General features: G+C 38.3%; 1 protein-coding gene across 1 annotated transcript in view; it reads right to left on the bottom strand.

Annotated features, from left to right (window-relative positions):
- Nucleotides 1-748: 748 nt before the first annotated feature.
- The window catches only part of hpse (heparanase), a 38,503-nt gene continuing 25,491 nt past the window's right edge, over nt 749-13,760 (bottom strand). The window contains exons 8-12 of the mRNA XM_072256334.1: nt 11,785-11,891; nt 9,761-9,875; nt 9,426-9,553; nt 7,815-7,961; nt 749-3,891 (exon numbers count right to left, since the gene is read on the bottom strand). Of these exons, the coding sequence (XP_072112435.1) occupies nt 3,732-3,891; nt 7,815-7,961; nt 9,426-9,553; nt 9,761-9,875; nt 11,785-11,891 (657 nt within the window). The 3' untranslated portion in view covers nt 749-3,731. The remainder of the gene's footprint in view (nt 3,892-7,814; nt 7,962-9,425; nt 9,554-9,760; nt 9,876-11,784; nt 11,892-13,760) is intronic.

The raw sequence follows: 13,760 nt of genomic DNA, 5'->3' as shown, positions 1-13,760 counted from the left end.
CTAAGCTCCCACACCAAGACTCAGACTGCTGAACATTGATATTTTGCAATGATATCCATCTTTGAAGATGGAGATCAGATTTGAATATTGTACAATATTCTAAGGGTGGTATCTCCAAAGTCCTACATGTTCCAGTAATGCATCCATATTCTGGCACTCAGGTACTCTTACAATAAAGATCTTCATTCCATTTAACCTTCCTTACCTCAAAGTTTGCAGTACTTCCACCTCAAGTTTCATTGAGTACAGCCTAGCATTATGAAGGTATTGCTTGATATGATATGATCCACTAAAAAATGTATAGAAATGGTAGAAGTATAAGTCAGTGAAAATCTGGAAAGAAGAAACAAAAACACAGGATCCTCCTTCTCAGAAATTCACCTTTCATTAGCAGTTACCTTTCATCTCACGCTGATCTTGTATGTAATTAATGTGCACTTGTTCACACTCCATAAGCCTCTTCATATAATCTCATTAACATTATCTTATGCTTACTTAGCCAATATTTGTCTAAGCAATAACATTGTAAACACCCTAATAAAAGAAAGCTTTTTGAATATTTCATTAGACTTATGATCTCACTTGAAATGTCTTCTGTATGTCAGTTACAGTAGTAAACACATTCATTATCTTAAATGCTTATCTCTGGTCACTTTGCTTTCTATTCTTCTGTGAAAAAGATCATAATTTGTTTAATTGCTACCCATATATTGTTAATAAATGCACACCGTTAAACAGATTTAGCCTTTTTTTTATTCGTACATTGAAAAACAATGAGTTAATGGTTATTTTAATAGATATACAGTACTTCCTTACAGTAATTTTGCCAAAAATATGGCCGATGCTCTTTTTCAAAACTTGAAGAAACATTACAGTCATTTAAACTTCACTAATACAAGTGAATCAGAAAAATACTTCAGACCATTAACACTGCATCACACCAAATATATACAGTCTTTGTGAAAAAGGTACAAGAGGCAGAACTGATATTCTGTGTACTCTGATTAGGTTTCCTGAGTAATTACTTCCTCACTACCACATCAATCAAAAATATCTTTTTCTTTACATATAATACTTTTTCCTCAGTGGAACACATTAAATTGGATATTGGTGTCTCATATGTAGTTTTCATATTGGCCTGGTTTCTGAGATTGGCAGCAAGCATTGCTGGCTCACAGGCTATATCCAGAAAGTACATAAAATACCTAACATGTCAGGCATCATCTGTAGGGAGGAAACACAGCTAACTCATCAGAATGACCCTTCATCAAATGCTAGCGCTGCCTGACACACAATTTCCAGAACTTTCTGTTAATATTTCAGATTTTCAGCATCAGCTGCTTTTTAATTTTCAGAAAGAAAAAGGCACATTTTGCAATTGCCCCAGTGGAAATTTTGAGAAAATGCTATCAGAACCTTTGCAATTGAGGTCCTGCAGAGCATACTGCCTTCTTCGCTCTAATAGCCAAGCAAAATTTGGGTGACTAACTGCAAAAAAGCCTCAGATTCTTAGAACACTATGGGTTTTCCCACTTTCACTCCAAATTGTTTGAAAACTGAAAGCCTAAAATAACAAAACAATAGACAATAGGTGCAGGAGTAGGCCATTCAGCCCTTCGAGCCAGCACCACCATTCACTGTGATCATGGCTGATCATCCACAATCAGTACCCTTTTCCTGCCTTCTCCCCATATCCCTTCACTCTGCTATCTTTAAGAGCTCTATCTAACTCTTTTTTGAAAGAATTCAGAGAATTGGCCTCCACTGCCTTCTGAGGCAGAGCATTCCACAGATCCACAACCCTCTGTGTGAAAAAGTTTTTCCTCAACTCCATTCTAAATTGTCTACCCCTTATTCTTAAACTGTAGCCTCTGGTTCTGGACTCCCCCAACATCGGGAACATGGTTCCTGCCTCTAGCGTGTCCAATCCCTTAATAATCTTTATATGTTTCAATCAGATCCCCCCTCATCCTTCTAAATTCCAGTGTATACAACCCCAGTCGCTCCAATCTGACAGTCCCACCATCCCAGGAATTAACCTCGTGAACCTACGCTGCACTCCCTCAATAGCTAGAATGTCCTTCCTCAAATTTGGAGACCAAAACTGTACACAATACTCCAGGTGTGGTCTCACCAGGGCCCTGTACAATGTAAATTTACAACTATAATTTAAATCTTAAACTTAAAACAAAGTTAAAAGGCTAAATACTCAAAACTCCTAAATACCTCCAAATATTTAAATTAACATCCATCAGAAAATTAAAATAAACCCCCCCAAAAATTAATAAAGACTTCAATTAAGTTCAAGTTCAATTGTCATTCAACCATACACATGAATACAACCAAATGAAACAGTGTTCCTTCGGGGCCAAAGTGCAAAACACAGTACCAACGGTCACACACAATGCATAGCACATAGCATATATAGCTACAATAGCAGAGAAACATATAGTCACTACAAACATGACCTGTAGATTAATGGTGCATGGGGTGTTATCCTTGAGCCAGGTTTCAGCAAGAAAAAGCATGCAGCAGTTCATTATCATACGCTAGTGCAGCCACAGATGAACACAATCTAGCTTGTCTTTCCACCAAGCAAACACTAGAGGAGCCAGCCCCCAACTCAACATAAAATAAGTATAAAAATTATTTTTCAACTAAGGACATACTTAATGAGTATAAGTAACATTTATTGGATGGTCTGACAGTATTTCCTTTTATCAAGGAAAGGAGAAAAGACAAAAATAAAACGCGGTAAAACAGAAGACAAGCAGCGTCAGCAACATCAGATTTCCATGTCCACTTACATTATCTAGCAATATCTAGAACACCTTTCAGATTTGCAAAAATTTAACCTGATCAATGCAACCCGTGTGAAAACTTTCCTCCTGATCATTTTACTCTTCAATATTATAAATTCTTGAAAAAGTAACACAAAACTGCAGATAATGGAAATCTGAAATAGAAACAGATATATCTGGCTACATACATCTGGTTAGGCAGTATCTGTGCCAAGAGGAACAGAGTAAATATTTCAGTAGCAATAACAACCCTTCATTAGTGCTATGTCAGAAGCTATTGAGTAGTAGAAATGGCCCAATATCCACAGGCACATCCCTTCCCACCATTGGTAGTATCTACAGGAAGCACTGCTTCAAGGCAATATCCCCCAGCAAAGAACCCCAACATCTGAACATGCCAATTTTTTCATAGCTGCCATTAGGCTGGAGATTCAGAAGCCTGAAATCCCACACCGCCTGGTTCAAAACATCCCTTCAACCATTCACTTCTTGAACTAGCAGGTATAATCTTAAACACTATGATCAACATTATGATCAGCTTGCACTAAAATGGACTATGTTTTTGTTCTAATTGTATTCTTTCTTGTAAAAGCTGTGTGTAATTTATGGTTCTTTTCTTGTGAATGCTGCTTTTATGATACTATGTGCCTGTGATGCTGCTGCAAGTAAGCTTATCATTGTACCTGTGCAAAAATGGACAAGTGCATTAGACAATAAACCCAATTTAGATTAGTGCAGGGAAATTGATTTAAAACATTAACTCAGTTTCTTTCTCCACAGATGCTAATAAGGTTTCCCAGCATTTACTGTTAAAAATCCTTGATGTTTTCAATACTGCAGCCTGTAGATTCCATGGAATTTTGTATAATTAGGTAGCCACAAGAATAAGTCAAAGCCAATGTTTTTTTGTACCATTGTTTTTATGTTGTTTCATTGACATGCTGGTGCATTGGCATCCTGAATCACATAGAATGCATAAGACTGTGCAGGGAGAATGACTGAACTTGTTGTCTGAAGTGCTTTTCCCTTGATAACAGGCAAGGTCTTGTGATCCACCATCTTGAGAATCTGACCATTAAGTTTAACGGATCTGCAAAAAAGATAAAAATTTCCAAGTTTCTTTAGTAGAACTAAGCCCTGGCCATTAATTGAACACCATTCTGGTTTCTCTCTCCACTGACATTGCCTGATTTGCTAAGTAGTTCCAACATTCTGTTTTATTTAAGCCCTGGTATTTTAATTTCCTCATTTATCAAATTGATGTTTGTACATCAATACACCATTTTTTCAATACCCAGATTTTTCTCTGCTGACCATCACTTCCTAATTAATTGTATAGAATTCCATTGCATCGCCTATTAAATCCTAGTATTGTAAAATAGAATTTCTAACTCTTCAAATTTCCTGAAGATTTCATTAGATGTTCCTAGATGATTGCTGCATGCAATCTCAGTTCAAACCAAACCTCTGCCGACTAAGATCCAACCCAAAAAAACGACCATTTTGCTCGGCATCTATCTGGCACATTGTCCTGGAAAATATGTAGGTGCTTCTCTGTTGGGTCTTCAGAACCTTGACATCCAAGAAAATAAAAACATGAATGTAAGGAGCAGGAATACACTGTACCACCACTTGATCCTGCTTCAACATCAAAAAATCATGGATCATATAACCTTCGCCTCAACTCCTCGTTCCTGACCATTCTGCATTACCCATGTACCTAAGATGAACTTAGGGAAGTTTAAGAATTCATGAGGTAGATGGTCACGGTTTTTTTTTATTTCCAGGGTAGGAGAGTCTGAAATTATGAGGCATAGGTTTCAGGTGAGAGGGGAAAGGTTTTAAGAGGACGTGAGGACGAGAGGGTGGTGGGTATATGGAAGAGGAAGTGGTAGTGGCAGGCACAATTACAACATTAGAAGACATTTAGAAAGGTTTAGAGTGAGGCAGGATAAACACAAGCAAATAGGACTAACTCAAATAGACAACTTGATTGGTATGGGCAAGTTAGGCTGAAGTGTCTGTTTTCATGCTCTATAAATCTATGGCTCCATTAACCTCAATTTCTCAAAGTCCAAAGACCTATCTATTTCAGCCCTGAATATTTTTCAATGACTCAACACCATCATAGCCTGGGACACAGAATTCCAAAGATTCACAGCCCATTGAGAACAGAAATTCTCCTTATTGCAAATTCTAAATGGATAACTTATTTTGTCACAATGCCTACTCCTCCATGGCAAAGTCTCACCTTCCAATCTGCCAAGCCCCCAACCCTTACCACACCCCGAGAATCTTAAATAGTTCCGTCATTTCAGCTCTGGTTCAATGAGTTGAAGTCTAACCTACTCAACCTTTCCCCATGAGGTAACCCATCATCACTAGGATTAACCTAGTGAATCTTGGGTATAAGATGATGAGGGGCATTGATTGTGCGGATAGCCAGAGGCTTTTTCCCAGGGCTGAAATGGCTAACACAAGGGGGCATAGTTTTAAGGTGCTTGGAAATAGGTACTGAGGGGATGTCCGGCGTAAGTTTTCAACACAGAGAGTGGGGGGTGCGTGGAATGCACTGTTGGCAGCAGTAGTGGAAGTAGATACAATAGGGTCTTTTAAGAGCCTCTTAAATAGGTACCTGGACTTTAGAGGGCTATGCGCTAGGGAAATTCTAGGCAGTCTCTAGAGTAGGTTACATGGTTGGCACAACATTGTGGGCCGAAGGGCCTGTAATGTGCTGTAAATTTCTTTGTTCTATGTTCTAATATTCTCTGAACTGCCACCAGCTCATGCCACATCCCTGCCCTTAAATAAAAAATGATGAAATATGATGAAATTTCTCTGGCAAGTATAAAACACATTTTCCAAGTCAAAACAGAAACCTAGGCAGTTATCTTTAAAAAATAATTAGCCCAGAGCCATGGCCGCTTTTATATACAAAACAAGACATTTTGTGGACTTAAGCAAAATAATTTTGGTTCAGTGAGTTTCAGAAAAAGCTTTTGGCAAATTGTATTAGAATTATCTCGAGTGGCACCAGCATGATAAAGAACACTACAAAAACAGGAAAATTTAGAAGTTGTGGGAGTGCTTGTGGGAAGTTGTGGGATCATGTTTGTGATCCAAGCACAGAGTATCGTGCTCACTTTTCAGAGAAAGAGACCACAGAGGCTGATGAGTAAAAGGTTTTAAATTGGTATTTATTTAAAAATAGCTATGGCAAAAGCAACGTAATGAGATGTCCAGTGCGATGGCTCACAGAAGGCCAGAAAAGCTGGAGTGGCGGTATAGGAGACAGAAAAGTGAAGAAGTGTTGGAAGAGAGTCCGACAAAGAACACTTCATTGGAGATTCTAGGGCTGAGGTAGCTCAGCAGTCCTACAATTCATTTTCACTACTTCAAGTACTCATGTGTGGAATGATATGTCTGGATGGCATGCATACAAAAGCTTTTCATGGTCTTGTGTTGTATTTGACAATAATAAACCCTCCATCCATAGATGCTCCTTGGCTGTCTAAGGCTACGTCCACACTAGACTGGATAATTTTGAAAACGCCAGTTTCCCGTAAAAACGATAGGCGTCCACACCAGGCCTTTTTGGAAATACCTCCGTCCACATTAAAACGGATATTTGGCCAACTCTCCTCCTACTGGGCATGTGCAGGACACACAGAAAACAAGGGAAGAGGAAACGGTATACTTGGTGCGCATTTGTCCAGTTACAGACTAGAAAAACTTAAAAGGAAATTGCCAAACAAAACACTTGGTGCACATTTGTCCAGAAACATTTCCTACAGCCATAGTCTCTTCACCGATGAAAGGGACAACAGCTACAATTATGGGCAAAAGTGAAATTTGCTGTTACCTCATTTGTTTGCCTTTAGTTTTGCCATGTCTTTGTGTATTATTTTGCTGTATTTAACATGTGCAATAAAACGAGTTACTGGGCAAAAGTGACCACTGCATCTATTGAATGTTTGCACAAGCAATACATTAATAAAGCACCTTGTTAGGTGCATAAAACATGTCTGCATCAGTGTTATCTTGTATTTCCATACAATATTACATTAGGCTGTTACACATCTATTGTCAGATGGTGTTGTTGTTGTGTTGGAGGTTGTGTTCAAGACAACAATGAAATACAGCGCTGCCACCACCATTTGTTCCGGCACGTCATGACAGCGATTTTAAATTTAGCCGGTTACCCCATACACACTACAATGGCCAACGGTCGTTTTCAGATTTAAACATTCTGGAGAGTGTTTTAGAAAAGCTCTGTTTTCGGGGGAGGAAAACATCGTTTCAGTGTGGACGGACAGAAAAAGCTTCGGTTACGGATTTATCTGGTCTAGTGTGGACGTAACCTAAGTTCCTCCATCGATTTGTTTGTGCTGACTACACTTAATCAGTTAAACTGTTGTGACATAATCTGTGGTGGGACCATAGGATCTGTGTGGGCAAGGACTGTGGCTGAAAAACAGTATGAAATCTATAGGTCATTGCTATAACTGGTGGGTATCCTGTGGGGGAGGGAATGGAGCACTGAAAATGGTGTGATAAGGATGTAATTTGGTTTATTATTGTCACACTACCGAGGTACATTGAAATACTTGTTTTGCATGCCATCCCTACAGAGGTAGCACAAAGGAGAACAATAACAATGCAGAATCAAGTGTTACAGTTACAGAGAAACAATAGTGCAGACAATAAGGTGCAAGGCCAAAAAGCAGTAGATTGTAAGCTTGAAGAGTCCATCTGATAATACTAGGGGAACGTTCAATCATCTTGTAACAACAGGATAGAAGCTGTCCTTGAACCAGTTCAACATCCTTCAAGATTGGTCTGCAGTTTGACTTTGTATTAATCTTTCTGGGAAAAGTCCTTGCTTCTTTAGAAAGTACGAGAGCAGTAAGAACTAAATATAGAATAATGAGCAGTGTGATACGTGTTAAAATATAAATACAAAGTGTGCACAGTTTGGCCACCATTTCTGTGGAAAGAGGAATGTTTTCTTACTGTGAATATAATCCTTTCTCATTGTCACCAGGCTGCAGCAAAAACTGAATAATTTTGTTGAATTGACCAAAGCGCAGAAGGATCCGCTTGTCTTGGATGCTCAAGTTCAAGGCAAACATTGTCAAAGCTCCCTTTTGATAGATTTCACTGAGAGAGAAAAAAGATATATTGAATCTGTATTACTTGCTTTTAATCAGGTTGTTGCAACTCCTGAATCCGACACAGTATATAATAGTGTATTTAAGACTGTTCTCCCCAGCCTCCTGTCCCACCATGCTACAGACACATGGTTCTCAGAGAGCATTCATAATTCATAAAAAAGGAAATATGTCTGGTATCAGTTTCCGACACCACTGCATATCCTCGCACAGCCACAAACCCACACAAGATAAACTGCAGCTTTCCTGTATTTTTATTCTTCCTGGAAAATAATTCATGTCAAAATGCCAAAAGCCACTGTTTATGCTTAATTTGAAGCTGAATAATACTGGTGGAAATGAATTTTCACTCGAGAAAAAGTATCGAGAGACTTGTGTCAGCATTTACAGATTTACATCTTTAGAGTTGAAATGAAGATATTGGCAACTATTATAATGTTTTCTTTTCACAAAAATAACAGAGGCATGTGGGTTATAAGTTTAGTAATTAGAGAACAATGTTATTTTAGAGATGGTTAGTGAGAATCTCTCCATCTATAAATGGTGATGTTAACCCATTTTGTGCAAATTATTTACATTAATTATTTACACATAAATTATTTACTTCACATTAAGTTTAAACCACAGTTTTTTGGGAAAATCACATGTAAATATTTACATCTACAGTTTTCATTTTTTAAATCAGCTTGGGTTATGATGGAATTCTATGTCCATATTTAAAAATAAAATTTCTTACGTAAGCCTATAAGTCACTTGCAATGATAATGACAAATTACTTTCATCTGGCAGTTTTTCTGTTGATTTTGCTATTTGATCATATAACATTGAAAACAAGAATGTAATGTTCAACTGAAAATTTTCTACATTACCTGTCTTAATTATTTCTCCTCAGAACTGTGCAGTACCTGAATTGTACACTTTGTCCTGACTTCTCAGTTGCAAGAACACAGGAAATAACCCAGTATCATTTGTGGTCACTTTACAGTTTTGCTAAATTGCACTTTTTAATCTGGGTAAGCGCAGGAAATCGCAGAGCACTATTCATTTTGAAAAAGAAAGGGGCATTCTCACAAGTGTTGTGGCTGTTGTTTATCCTCTGACCTACATCTTGACATTGCTCATTGTGGAGGATTGCTGTGTATAGACGAGCTGCTGAATTTCCCACATTGTAGGGCCAAACTTCAAAAGTGTAACGACTATAAAGAGTTGGGATGTTCAATACTGAAGGAGCTATAGAAATGAAAGCTTGTTCTTTCTTTTGACATAGGCCTGTGAAAGTTAATTTTTCAAAATTTGCTTCTAGTTTACCCTTTATTAAAGAGGTGGAAATGAAATCCTGATATTGACAGTTTTGAACATCAACAGTAGCAAGCATTTAGGATAATTGAAATGCATCCTATCAATATTCAAAATATTCCAATCTAGAAGAAATGTATTTAATATTCCTGATTACCTATTGGGATTGGTACAGTGCATATACACACGCAGAGTTCCCTTGTTTCTTTCATCACTCTGTGTAGAAGATATATTCAGCACCTTGATGCCTACCAGTTTTTTATAAATTAGGGAAAGCCAGTAATCCTGCAGAAAAAATAAACAAGAATTAGTCATGAATGTAGATTAGGAGATAGACTCTAAATATTTTGCATTAAATCTGAGGCAAAATCAGTGCAATCTTTTAATTTTTTCTGGACTATAAAGTCCAATAAATGTTCAATTAAGTGGGATTTTGCAACCTTTATCAATTATGTGATGATACTTCTTTATTAAGTACTGAACCATACATACAGGCAAAGGATCAAGGTGCCAATCAACCAGCTGGTAGTACGCTGCCCCAAACAAAACCTGCCTGATGACAACGTCAATACCCAGTTTAGCAGACAGTCCAAGTTTGTCCAACCACCTGTAAAAGAAAGCAGAGTAGATAAGGACCACTGGCTGATCTAACATTACCCACTTTTGCTCAAAAAGATTTTAAAGAAGTTTAGATGCTGCCTGGTCTGCTGAGTTCCTCTAGCATTTTGTGTGTGTTGCTTTGGATTTCCAGCATCTGCAGGTTTTCTCGCGTTTGTGTTTAAAAAAAAGCCATTGGGAATTTAGCACAAATTTCGGAAGTGCGAAGAAAGGGGACAATTTGTAGAACTATTTTGATTTAATTTTTTGCAACTCTTTCTCCAATGAGTTTCATTCTGTGCACTAAAGATCAACACCACTAGGCATTCAGATTACCAGTAGTTTAACTGCTACTTCAGTCCATCTCTCTTGAGAAAGAACTATCAATTGTGAACAGCACCAGGAATTTAAATCATCTCACAACTAGTAACTTGAGTCAGTTAATCGGCAGTTGAAGTTTATTGGGCCAGTTAGGTTTACATAAAATGACCCCAGTGTCTCTCTGATTAGGGAAGGTGACTATACACTCTGTTGCCACTTTATTAGGTATACCCGTGCACCTGCTCGTTAATGCAAATATCTAATCAACCAATCACATAGCAGCAACTCAATGCATAAAAGCATGCAGACATGGTGAAGAGGTTCAGTTGTTGTTCAAACCAAACATCAAACTGGGGAAGAAATGTGATCTAAGTGACTTGGACCATGGAATGATCATTGGTGCCAGATGGGATGGTTTAAGTTGCTGATCTCCTGTGATTTTCTTGCACAAGTCTCTAGAGTTTACAGAGAATGGTATGAGAAACAAAAAAAAAAATCCAGGAGCAGCAGTTGTGTGTGTGAAAATGCCTTGTTAATGAGAGAGGTCAGAGGAGAATGGCCAGGCTGGTTCAAGCTGACAGGAAGGTGGCAGTAACTCAAATAACCTTGCATTATAACAGTGGTTCGCAGAAGAGCATCTCTGAATGCACAACTTGTTGAACCTTGATGGGCTACATCAGAAGACCATGAACGTAGACTCAGTGAAAAAGGATCTAGTGCTTTCCCAGCGTACATGACAAATAAACTCTTCTTGGGCTTCCAGCCGGGTACGGGTATCAATTAGAACCGACATTTCAATGACATACTCTGCCATCTTCTCAGGGACAAAGAGGTATAAGTGGCCAGAGTGTATTAACCCAGATTCCTATGACTGATCACTAGCCCACTATGGCTTTGGATGTGAATGTTGGAGAGGGGACATGATCAAGCTAATCTGAATCACTTTCTCCAGATGAATAAATTTCCATCACTAGTAGTTAACAGTTAAAAGAAACCCATATGGTGATGGTGAACTTCAGCGATGAGTTGAAGACTAGAACCTATAAATTAGCTTACAAATTCTGTGTAATTCCATTGCACTTCACGTTCAGTGAGCGAGAGAAATGGCAAATGTACATGAAAAAGGTTTTGTTTTACTCAATTTGCCATCAAATCATTTTTATGCAGTTTGAAAAATAAGAATTCTGTAAATGTTTCATGAAAGTGAAGGGGAGATAAAAGCACTAAAATGTTGACTTCATCCAAAGGAAAAGCAAAATTATACATCCAAAACTAGAAAGTGCTACAAGCACTCCTGGTGATTGTGCACAATTCATGTAGAATATCTGCGGCCACTAAAATCTTAAATTACATTTCTTCATTGGTTAGGTTGGCACAATCAATTACAAGAAAATCTGGTAGCCAGCACTCCATCCATTAGGCTTCAGGAGTTGCAGAAATGGGAGAAAATGCAAAATCTATGTGTGACAAGGGGGAAAATGAAGGGCAACTCATCTCAGAATGGACCCAACAGATATTCAGCAGTTTTTATCGCTATGGCTAGATGATGGGAAATTATACTAAGCAAAGAACTTAACAACATGGACAGTTCTACTCACATAAAGCCAGCTACAAATCTATCTGATAGATCAGGAGCTCCTCCTCCATAGGCTGAACTGGTCTCACCCAACCATATCTTCTTGCCAGGAACAGTTTTAGCCACAACCTGTGTTAGGAAAAGAGGTTCAGAAATAAAAGCAAGACTATGAGTAATTACACAGTACAAATTGACAAAAATATATTCCTTGTCTCAAGTCATAAACAAGAGAAAATCTGCAGATGCTGGAAATCTGAGCAACACACACAAAGTGCTGGAGGAACTCAGCAGGCCAGGCAGCATCTATGGAAAGATGTACAGTTGATGATTTGGGTCGATGCCCTTCTGCAGGACTGAAGAAAAAAAGCTGCAGAGTAGATTTAAAAGGTGGGGGGAGGGAAGAGAGAAACACCAGGTGACAGGTAAAACTTGGAGGGGGAGGGGTGAAGTAAAGAGCTGGGAAATTGATCGGTGAAAGAGACAGAAGGCCATGGAAGAAAGAAAAAGGGGGGAGGAGCACCAGAGGGAGGTGATGGGCGGGTAAGGAGATAAGGTGAGAGAGGGAAAAGGGATGGGAAATGGTGAAGGAGGAGGTGGAGTAGGGGGCATTACTGTCTCTCTTTATTAATCTTTTTATTGATTTAAAAGGAGCATAAATACAATCAAGAGGAGAATTATCTCAAATATATATATCAGTAACAATACAAACCGAGATTAAGATAGACATTGTCAAAATCATAGATATTGTTAAACTAGTATAAAATATATAATAAAAAAAATGAAAATAGCAATTCTCCTCATCAGTTTATGAAGAGAAAAGAAAAAAAAAACATTGGGTTTTAAATGAAAAAAAAAGCCACTGTACTATATAAAAAAAACAAAAAAAAAGGGGGATTGGGCAATCCATTTTGAGGATACGACCAAAAAAAAAGACAGACAGACTTTCTGATCAAATCTAAAACTTCGAAAAAGAAAGATTGAAAGAGTAATAAATCAAATTAAATGCAAATATTGGATAAAAAGTTGCTAGATTTGCTCAAATTTAGAGGGGCATTACTGGAAGTTTGAAAAATTGATGTTCATGCCATCAGGTTTGTGGCTACCCAAATGGAACACAAGTTGCTGTTTCTCCAACCTAAGTGTGGCCTTATCACGACGATAGAGGAGGCCATGGATGGACACATCAGAATGGGAATGGGAAGCAGAATTGAAATGGGCGCCTACCTTTTAAATCTACTACTCAGCTTTTTTTCTCCAGTCCTGTTGAAGGGTTTTGGCCTGAAACATCGACTGTATTTTTTTCCATAGATGTTGCCTGGCCTGCTGATTCCCTCCAGCATTTTGTCTGTGTTCCTTGTCTCAAGGCTCGATGTATCTGAAGTTATCTAAAGTCTTATCATGGTTAAGCCTAGAAAGTCTTCAGTGCTAGGAAATGGGCAATGTGTGCAGGCATTGCCTGATCCTATGACTGCAAATTCTCATTGTGTATGAGATCCACAAAGATATTTCCTCTGCTCACACTACCATTGGGCATCATGGACATATATACAGCAAGCAAACATCCCTCCATCCCCACTCAGCTATGCCGACTAAGATTTATATCCCAGTTAGTCCTACTTGCCTGTGTTTGACCCATATCCTTTAAAACATTTTCTATCAATTTACCTGTCCAAGTGTCCTTTAAACATTGCTATTGAACCCACCTTTGTAACTTCCTTGTACTGCTCGTTCCAAACATCACCATCCTCTCCGTGTGAAAAAGTTACCTCTCAGGTCCCCTTTAAATATTTCCCCTCTCACCTTAACATCTCTTAATTCTTTCATCAAATGAAAGAAAACAGGTAGATAATGGAAATGTCCCAGAATTGTGCTGGAGTTGGTCAGGACCTTATCTGAAGGATTATGATTAGTTGTGGAAGTGGTAGCATTGAGGTCAAGAGGTGATGGCAGTGAGACAAAAATGGCGTTGCAATTGGACATGAGAATGATGGTGGAGAG

This window comes from Mobula birostris, chromosome 4 (assembly GCF_030028105.1).
Source record: "Mobula birostris isolate sMobBir1 chromosome 4, sMobBir1.hap1, whole genome shotgun sequence".
Lineage (NCBI taxonomy): Eukaryota > Metazoa > Chordata > Chondrichthyes > Myliobatiformes > Myliobatidae > Mobula > Mobula birostris.
This window is presented reverse-complemented; position numbering and strand designations above follow the sequence as displayed.